The sequence below is a fragment of the Penaeus japonicus genome, unplaced genomic scaffold, assembly GCF_977035675.1.
Source record: "Penaeus japonicus unplaced genomic scaffold, GWHDUDI00000001_assembly GWHDUDI00000003, whole genome shotgun sequence".
In the NCBI taxonomy this organism is placed as follows: domain Eukaryota; kingdom Metazoa; phylum Arthropoda; class Malacostraca; order Decapoda; family Penaeidae; genus Penaeus; species Penaeus japonicus.
Genome location: NW_028234405.1, coordinates 1,736,580 through 1,746,579, shown reverse-complemented (window position 1 = coordinate 1,746,579; position 10,000 = coordinate 1,736,580). Strand labels below are relative to the sequence as shown.

The window sequence follows — 10,000 nt, the reverse complement described above, 5'->3', positions numbered from 1 at the left end:
AGCATGATAGAATTAATTTTCTCATACTAAGGTTTACTACAAATAATTGCATTTGTGCAATGACTGAATTCCAGATACCGACAGCGAGAAGCAAGTCAGTTGGAGGAGCTAAAGAAGGCAGCACAGCAGTGTTCAACCTTCTGTGGTTCGCCAAATGAAACACTCAGCGAACTCATTGAGCAGTCATCTGGGTCTGGGTCTGGCCTCCCTCTTCTGGTGAGTGTGTGAAGTTATGTTGAAGCTAGTTGCTTGAGCTGCATAGTCAAAGATCCTCTTTTTATTTGATTTATTGATATGTAGTTATATATATTTTTTTCATTTGGAGCCCTTTCAAAGTTTGGAATTTCACAAAAGTGATCTAGGAATGAAAGAATAGAATGAGTTCAGAATTTATTGTAAAAAATTTAGTTTTTGTTTTATGTATATGGGAGTCCTTGATGACCTGAACTCTCATATTTGATTTAGAAACAGAAGAGAACCATAAAATTCTTTCTGTGCTCTTTGATGTCACCTGCTTTATTTATTTAAAGCAATTTTGTGAAAGTGAACGTTCTTAGAAATTTATTTTTGCTTATTATCAGGTTCAACGTACAATCGCCAAGCAGATCCATTTAGTCCAGAGTGTTGGCAAAGGTCGTTATGGTGAGGTGTGGCTTGGTCGTTGGAGAGGTGAAAGAGTAGCTGTAAAGATCTTCTTCACAACAGATGAAGCCTCTTGGTTTAGAGAAACTGAAATTTATCAGACTGTTCTTCTAAGGCATGAAAATATTTTAGGTAAGTATTTTTTTTTTAAATGCATTTACAGTATTATTTGTTGATATATATGCATTGTTGAATACAGATGCTTATGAGGAAGGGTGGATCCTGCAAAGAATATATGATTTTTTTTTTTTTTTTATTATCTATTCTGTATCAGTTAAAGTCAGTATGTGACTATGAAATTTAATGGAATGGAGCCTTCTGTAATATCATATTCTGGTCCTATTGTTTCTTTATGATATAACCTCAATGAGAATCGGTATTGCTTGTGATGATCTCTGTAGTTAAAGCATTATATCCTCTCGGGACAAGTCAATATAATTAACTTTTGGATTGATTTATATCTTACACATTTTCTTGTTTTCCAGGTTTCATTGCTGCTGACATCAAAGGCACAGGTTCTTGGACACAGATGTTGCTGATCACAGACTACCACCCGCTCGGTTCCCTCCATGACTACTTGCAAATAACGACACTGAATTACTACTCTATGTTACGGCTTAGTCTTTCCACTGCCTGTGGGATTTCTCATCTGCATACGGAAATCTTTGGAACCAAAGGAAAACCAGCCATTGCTCACCGTGATATAAAGAGTAAAAATATCCTTGTAAAAAAGAATGGAGAGTGTTGCATTGCCGACTTTGGTCTTGCAGTCAAATATGTCAGGTAAGGAGTATTTAATTAATGTTATTATTTTATTGCAAGGGGGAAATCAGTGCTGTTGGGGGGCATGTACTGTCCACTAGATTGTTTTATTTTATTTATTTATTTATTATTTTAATTTTTTTTAATACATAATATGTGTAAAAACAATTGATAGAGCAAAACCACAGTAGACAGTGCATGTATACATGCACACTTAATGTCAATAATTTGTATATTGTAGTCAAAGTGGTATGATTGGCACCTGGTGTAAAGAAAGTAAACTTTGGATAGATATTAGACCTGTAGGCATGATACGTTTTTTCTGGCTATTATTTCCAAAATTTTGCACAATTTGTCATTTTACATTTTATTATTGTATATGATAGTGTGAGTACATAGATTAAAACAGAGAGTTCAAGTGTGGTGCATCTGAAATGGTGTTTTTTTAAAGATTTCTATGGGGTACAATACTGGGATTAAAAAGAACATGTAGGTACTTCCTATACATCATTGAAATATTTTTTTCCATATTGAAGGTAAAACGTATAATTGTGTATGTTTATAGAAAAATTGTCTGATTACTTGTGAAGGAGAGATACACTAACATATTGGTTGTCAATATAACACCGTGAAAGTTAATGGTCAGGCAGGGTAATGCTTTCGACAGGAGTATTACCCTGCCCGTTGATTTATTAGTATTTCTTAGGTTTGTCATATGTCCTTTATCATGATAACCTAAACTGATTTGTATTTCATATGTTAACATGTTTTAGTATGTTGCTTCAGATCTTTACACTGTATGTTGCTTGATGATGATGAGAATAACAAACTTTGACAAAAAATGTTTTTAGTTAATAATAATAATAGTGAAGATGATAATAATAATAATAATGATAATAATAATGTTGGCAGGGAAGAGTGAATATCTGAACAAATATGCTGATTATTTAAGATTTGCAAAAGTTTATCATGATAAGTAATTTAGTGATCCACACACTAATTATTTATTCCTTTTAAATTTCTAGTGAAAGCAATGACCTGGACCTCGGCACAAACCCGAAAGTGGGGACCAGACGATACATGGCACCAGAAGTCCTTAATGAAACCATAAACTTCAGCTGTTTTGAGTCCTTCAAGATGGCAGATATGTATTCATTTGGACTTGTCATTTGGGAAATAGTCAGAAGGTAAGTAGAGTTTGAATATATCTATTTATGTATTTATTTATTCATTCATTCATTCATTCATTCACTCACTTAAATATATGTATATATAATGAGAGAGTTTTAGATATATATAGATATGAAAATATTATTTGTCTGTGTCCCTAAGCATGTTTGAAAACATAGACCATGTATCACAGTATTCTCTGAAATGAATATACTTAAAAACATTTTTTATATTTTCTTCTTCTTGTTCTTCTTCTTCTGGTCTCACACAGAACATTACTGCAATACAAAATTAATATAATCATTAGTGTTGTCAGCCAATGTTTAGTTCATTTGGTGTTTGTTATAAACAGTAAAAGATAAAAAGATACACGTTTCAAGGTATATGAACTGTAATATTCCAAAGTTGTTGAAACTAGACTTAGTTTCTCATTGTCACTGAATTCACTTGCTACAGTTTTTTTTCTTGTCATAAACCTGTCTATTGTGTTAGAAGCGGGAATACTATGCGTTTGTAACAGTAGATACACACTAAAAAATTACGAGGTGATTCAGTAATTGATTAGCTTTTCAATGTGCCCTTACTTTTCAGATGTGCCAGTGAGAGTGGTGAGAAGTTACTCATGGCCGATGAATACCAGCTGCCTTACTATGACTGTGTGCCTCCTGACCCGTCTTTTGAGGACATGAAGGAAGCGGTTTGCATAAAAGGAATTCGGCCAGACGTACCACTCCGGTGGCAGTACAACGAGGTATGTTTTTAGACTGCTCTGTCTTTGTAATAGAAGCAGGGGACACAGCGTAGATCATGAAATGTAAGCGTAATACAACACATCACAAAAGCTGGCACAGTATCAGTAGGGGAAAATCATGCACTGATTGTGCACAGATTAGCAGCATTGGGTCAGATGTGCAAAGGCTCTTTTTTGCACGCAAGCTCTGCATTCTCTATTGCTCCCTGGGCTTCCTCCTCTGATTTGGCCAATCATTGGTGAATTGCCACAGACATCTTGGCTGGTAAGAGTGGTAGGCCTATCCCCCAGCCACAAGTGCATACATATCCGAGATAAAGGTGATAATGTCTTTTACAGTGCGAACTAATACTAATACTAGCCAAACAGTGGGAGGGGGGGGGAGGATGGTTCCTTCGCTAAGAACATGCTTTTGAGGCTCACCGGGCTAAAGCCTGTGACCATGACTAACCTATAACCAATCTTGTTGGGAACCATTAGCTAGTCTTGCAGCTATGACATGTATATACCAAGCACATTCTTGTTAATTCCTAGGTGAATAGTCATTATCCTGATTTATATTGTTTCAGAAGTATTCTAAATCCAGTAAGCAAAAGTTTACTGCTAATCATTTTCTCCATCACTATAATGAAAACTGGCGAGCTAAGACCTTAGAATTATGTTTTGAGAGATGAACATGTTGATACAGGGAGTGTATATATACAGTCCATGTGGTTTCATTTTATCATTATACCATTACATATAGATGGCTGTACAAGCACTTAGTTGCTATTTTTTTCCTATTCTTTGAATTTTCAGAAATAACTATTATCACTAATGTTATAATGATGATTAGGATAATGATATTAATGATAGTTATAATGATGATGATAACAATAATAATAATAATAATAACTATGATAATAGTGATAGTAGTAGTGCTAATTATACTATTAATATTGATAACAATGACAATGATAATAGAAATTTAAAAATTTTGTGGAAATTTAAGAAATGGGGTAAACAGGTGAGGCCAAGAAGTTTAGAAATATATTCCTTGTTGAGTTTATGGAGCTATCTACATGTAAACAAAATTGATAGTATAAAACCATAGTGTACTGTGCATGTTCCTGGCAGAATGGATTAAAATCTTCAGTAGCACACACTGTTTATGTACACAAGATAGCTTTTGTTAGTACATTCAAAGTGCTTCATTCGGAAAGGTTTTGTGTTCATTGTTATTAATCGTAATCATCAGCTCTCTAGTTGTTTCCAAAGATCCTAAAAGAAGTATGAATGAGAGAGAATGACTACTCAAAGAAAAAGATATAATTGATGGTTTTTGTAATTCTGTCACTTCTCTCTGAAGTTCTTCCTTTTCATTTTTTTTTTTCTTTCTTTTTATATTTGTCACAATGAACTTTGTTCCATCTGATTTAAATCCTCAAGTGGAATATCACTTCCCAGACGAAGATAATTGGCATGGAGCTATCAGATAATAAACCAGCAGTTATTATTGGCACCATTCCTTTCCAGGATGGTGGATTCTAATCCAGTTGTGGATTTGAGTGATTTGTATGTCTGATAGTTATATGGCGTTGAGTGCACTAGAGTCTTAAAATGCTATTGATTTACTATTATTCTTCTTTTTCTTCTTCAGCTCTTCAGATTATCATTATATCTTTTTCTTACTTTGAGGTCAAACTTCTTTTCCTCATTTAAACTTGCTGATTTAGATAAGTGATACACTAACATAGATAATTTCTCTTATTCTCTACAGATTCTGAAGACAATGGGGAAAGTAATTCAGGAATGCTGTCATGCCAATCCCGCTGCTCGCCTCACTGCTCTGAGAGTGAAGAAGACCCTATACAAGCTACATGTTCCTGATGGTACTGCTAAGATTGTGTAAAGGTTCAAAGGATTAATGAAACTGAAGGAATCAGCAGGTAACTCTGGCCCATATCAAGAAAGGAAGACTATGGACCTTAGTTACTTTTCAAAAAGAAAAAAAAGTAATTTTTTAAGATTTGAAGAATTTAGAATTGCAGATTTATGTATAGTAATTTTTTAGTAGCTTTTGAGAGACCAAAGGAAGCATGGTAGTGAGAGTTATTAATAAATAGTGGGTTTGTGAAGATGTCCCTTTCTGGCTCCACATGATTGAAGAAACAAGTGCCTGGAGTGTGTATGAATGCAGTAGAGTGATTGTGACGTAGTACATCTATCAAGTAGTGTATCATTAGCCTTTATATAGTCTTGCTATAGAGCACCATGGAACTTGTCACTCAAACCCCCTTTTGGAAGTGAGAGATAGATGGGTGGACATGAAAGGACAGTATTGCTAGAATCTTATACTTGCTGCAAGAGTATCAGCAGTTTTTATATATCTTTTTTTAGATGCTTCTGATCTTCAGGAAATTATGATGAAATTCATTGTATCCATGTCTGCCAAACAGATGAGAAATTGCCACCTCTTGTTGGTATTTGTTTTATGCACCTGTGTGATAGTGAAGTATATTTTTTCTATGTTTAACTGATAATCAAATGGCCCATGTCATTTTCATAGCCATACTTACGTTCAGGTAGGTTTTTGAGGAAATTGTGGTTCAATGTTGTCTTCCTTTACAATCTGTGAACCATTCTAGATTTTAGCTAATGGCATCATTTTTATTGTACATAATCAGAAATGCCATGTAAATTTATTGGGAGTTTTTTATGATTAGATCCCTTTCATGATGACATGTCAACTGTACAATTTTATTATTCTTTTGATATGTAGTATCCCAAGAATATTCTGAAAAGTTGTACAGTAATATTGGTTATAAGCATGTGTTCAAAATTTTGAAATAAAATTTACAATATAAACGGAAAAAAAACAGCAAAGGTGTTTATATGAGAAAATGTATTTGAAGATTTTTCACTCTTAAGTTCATTTAGTTATTTGTGTATGTCTACATTTATGTGGTGATATATTCAGTTGCCTTTAAATGGCAACCCAGATTGACAGTATATGTAATGCACATGACTTTTCCGAACAGACATTGCATTTCATAGTGCACAAGAACGAATATAGGACTTGGAAACGATGGTTCAAAAGCAATACTGTCCCGAATGTGTTGAAGCTACAAAAGTTGATGGAACAGAAACTATAGGCATTTCTCTTTTGGGAAAAGATGGTTGCCTGATGTGCTGTACAGCTCTAGAAGATGATGTGCCTTTTGAATGTTATGTGACACAAATTAGTTCTTAAGTGAACGTGCCATTGATTTGAGTTTCCTCATGGCTTGCAGTCAGACAGATGGGAAAGGTCTTCACTGCCCTCCTCATTTTTTACATTGTGAGGACAATATATGGAGACAAAAGGTGCTGATCCGTTCAAAATGTGATGTGAAAAAGATGAACTATGTCCTTTGGAAACCAATGTGATGGAAGGCAAGTTAGCATCTGGAAAGACTGAAAAATGGGAAGGGCAACTAGATCATAATTTAAAGAAGGAAATATGAGGATGTGTTCTTGAGTATTTCATAATGGTATTCAACTTTTTTATGTAAAGTGTATTGGTATTAGAATTCTGACACACTGTCTAATATCCCTTCATGTGTGGCCGTATGTATATATATATATATATATATATATATATGTATGTATGTATGTATGTATGTATGTATATATATGTATGTATGTATATATATGTATGTATGTATATATATGTATGTATGTATATATATGTATGTATGTATATATATGTAGGTATGTATATATATGTATGTATGTATATGTGTATGTATGTATATATATGTATGTATTTGATATATATATATATATATATATATATATATATATATATATATATGTATTTATATATGTATATATTTATATGTATATGTATATATATATACATAATCGGTACATATGCACAATGTATGTATGTGATTATACATATGTATGTATTTTTTTTCCAAAGTTCTTTTCACTGTTTTATTTCATTTTGAAGGAATTTACTGACTGATTTATATCTAGAAGAGCATATCAAATGTAGCAACTCCTAGCCAATCCACACCTGCATGAAAATCATATTAGTTCTTTGGGAATTATTTGTATAAAGACAAGAAAATGTGCTTTGTGTTGCCTTAACTTCTCTGATATCATATAGTTCATGGAGTCTCGGCCATGTATTGAGTTGTAGTTCATGTTAGCAGTTTCCATATTATAGCCTGTAAATGTTTTTGTGATTTTGTGCAGAGACAAAAGTGAGTAAACTTCGTGCCACTTGCTTGCATGCAAGATTTATGTAGGTAGGGATTGATCATACGCAACATATAGCTACTCATAAGTTGACAAATGTTTATTTTTTATTTATTAATTTTTCAAGCTTTTTTTTGGACTTCAGCGGTACATGAACTATATTGCAGTACTCGCTAGCACCTCTGTTGATGTATAGGTGCATTTATCATTGATTCTTGAAGTCCATTTTTACAGACAAGGTAAATTAGTGGCCTTTTATTATTGTTCACTGTGGCAGCCAGGTTTACAGGGATATATAAGAGGGTTTAGGGAAGTAAACATACAGGTATTTGATTCTGTATGAAGTTCATTGGTAGAGTTTAGTTGTAATATTTTTGTTTGTGCCATACTTTGTTTTGGGAAAGCTAACTGTGATTTTATTGGCATTTTACTTAATTGTGATTTCCATAGTGATTTTTTTAAAGATCTTTTTTCTTCCTCCCTATTTTTTTCGAATTCGAAAGCCTGTGACAGATCATAGCAAATTACTTTACATAAAGGCTAAGCAATTAGGATATTGTTTGTGGGAAGTGAAGGAGTTGGCTGGTATAGCTGTTTGACTTTGTCCCTTTCCTTCTATATTCTTATAGTCATATATATTTTCTCCAGCTGGTCACATACAAAATGCAGCATTTTTTATATAAAATATATATGTAGTAAAGAAAATGAATTATTAAAAAAAGATAAAAAATCTAAAAAAAAATATATAAAAAAATACACATGTGATGCCAATCACTCTCTACATTTTGGTGAACTATTATTTACTGCTTTACACTAATGATCATCTCTTCTTGGCTCAATTCATGGATCTGCATCTCATATCATGTTATCTCATCTCAGATTTAGCTAAGTGCAGACTTCAAAGAATGATAGATCACTTCATTTTAATGCATTAAAGTCATTATTGTCATCACTGTACAATTCCATACAAAAAATCGCTCCTCATCATATCATATATATACAATAGATCAACTTCATAAAAACTCCGAGACTCCCACGCCCGAGAGGGACACAGATGCCTCTGTCGAGAACTTCTTCTTTTCTTTTTGGGGAGGACAGGGTTGCAGAGAGGTGTTTCATTATGACCATATATTCGGATTCCTTTTGCCTGATGGTTATTGTCTTTTAACTGTTTACTTTTTTTTGTTCTGGATTATTATCATTATTGCTATGGTTCTTATGATTTGAAGTAAAGAAATGGTAAAAATATATTATTAGGTCTCCATAATCAGACAGAAACATCTGTCTCAAACTGACCAGAAAAGAGTTTGATTTTGTTTCTAATCTTTATGATTATTTGTTTATATATGTACTGATTGATAAGTTTGATCTTGATTTTGTTTCTAATGTTTATGTTCATTTGTTTATATATGTACTGGTTGATAAGTTTGCTCTGTTTGGAGAATATATTATACTTTTTAATTTATAAACCTTCGATTTTCAGATATAGTTGGAGTAGCTAAAATGGCTTTAGTCGTGATTTTTAGCATGTGGATGGCAGCACATTGTAATTTCTGTTCATGCTTTGTAAGGGGGTTAAAGGGGGGAATAGGGGTTACATAACCCTATTGTTGCCTTGATGTCTTGTTTCTTTTTTTTTCCCTTTTTTTTGGAGGGGGTGGGACTTAGTAGGTTAATTGTTAAGTAGTGAATATATGCTTCATCCACTGCTGTGAGGAAGAAGTAGATTTTTTATAATCATGTACAGTATCTTTGATACCCACTATATAACTTTGTACATAGTCATCACAGAGTTTCTCTTGTATATAATATAATGCATATGTTGTTAATCTTTGGACGGTATGTAAAGCCTATCGTAGGGTTTACCCTGTGACCATTCAGTGGATGATTTTTTTAAAGAGAGTAATGAAAGCTGAGCCACTCAAAGTGCACTATTGCCACTCCGTGCTCATTCGTACCAGAAAGTGAAAGTGCAGTTGTATCATGTTACATCTGTAGTTTATGACCAGTATTTTTGGAGGCACAGCTTCTTTTCCTGTACCCAGAGTTTGTTCTAGAAAGATGCAGATTTTATTGTGCAAACTATTGCTAAAAGGATATTATTTGTGTAACAGTATGAGGACTTAAAAGAAAGTTTGTGAATATAACAAAAAATTATGATCTTTATTTGCAGTGCTAAATTGTGTTCTTTAAGGTTGAATGTGGTTTGTTTGGTTATACATAGCTGGAATATGATGTTTTCATATAACTTTAAGTGCCATACATATTTTTGTCATTTTGATTTAAGTTGAAAATATTACTTAAAAGTTGTTTGTTAAGATTATTTTATTGTTCAAATTTCAGGAGCTACTGGCAACTGAAGTCTTGTATTGAAAAAAGAATGAGTAGTATACACTCACACATATTTACACACACACACATACACACACACACACACACACACACACA

The 10,000-nt window shown here is 33.2% G+C and overlaps 1 protein-coding gene across 1 annotated transcript in view; it reads left to right on the top strand.

Moving 5' to 3' along the window:
- Positions 1–6,007, top strand: part of tkv (serine/threonine receptor kinase thickveins) — a 39,022-nt gene extending 33,015 nt beyond the window's left edge. The window contains exons 4-9 of the mRNA XM_086554530.1: positions 75–216; positions 582–774; positions 1,128–1,425; positions 2,430–2,591; positions 3,166–3,325; positions 5,085–6,007. Coding sequence (XP_086410656.1) covers positions 75–216; positions 582–774; positions 1,128–1,425; positions 2,430–2,591; positions 3,166–3,325; positions 5,085–5,216 — 1,087 coding nt within the window. The 3' untranslated portion in view covers positions 5,217–6,007. The remainder of the gene's footprint in view (positions 1–74; positions 217–581; positions 775–1,127; positions 1,426–2,429; positions 2,592–3,165; positions 3,326–5,084) is intronic.
- Positions 6,008–10,000: the final 3,993 nt, after the last annotated feature.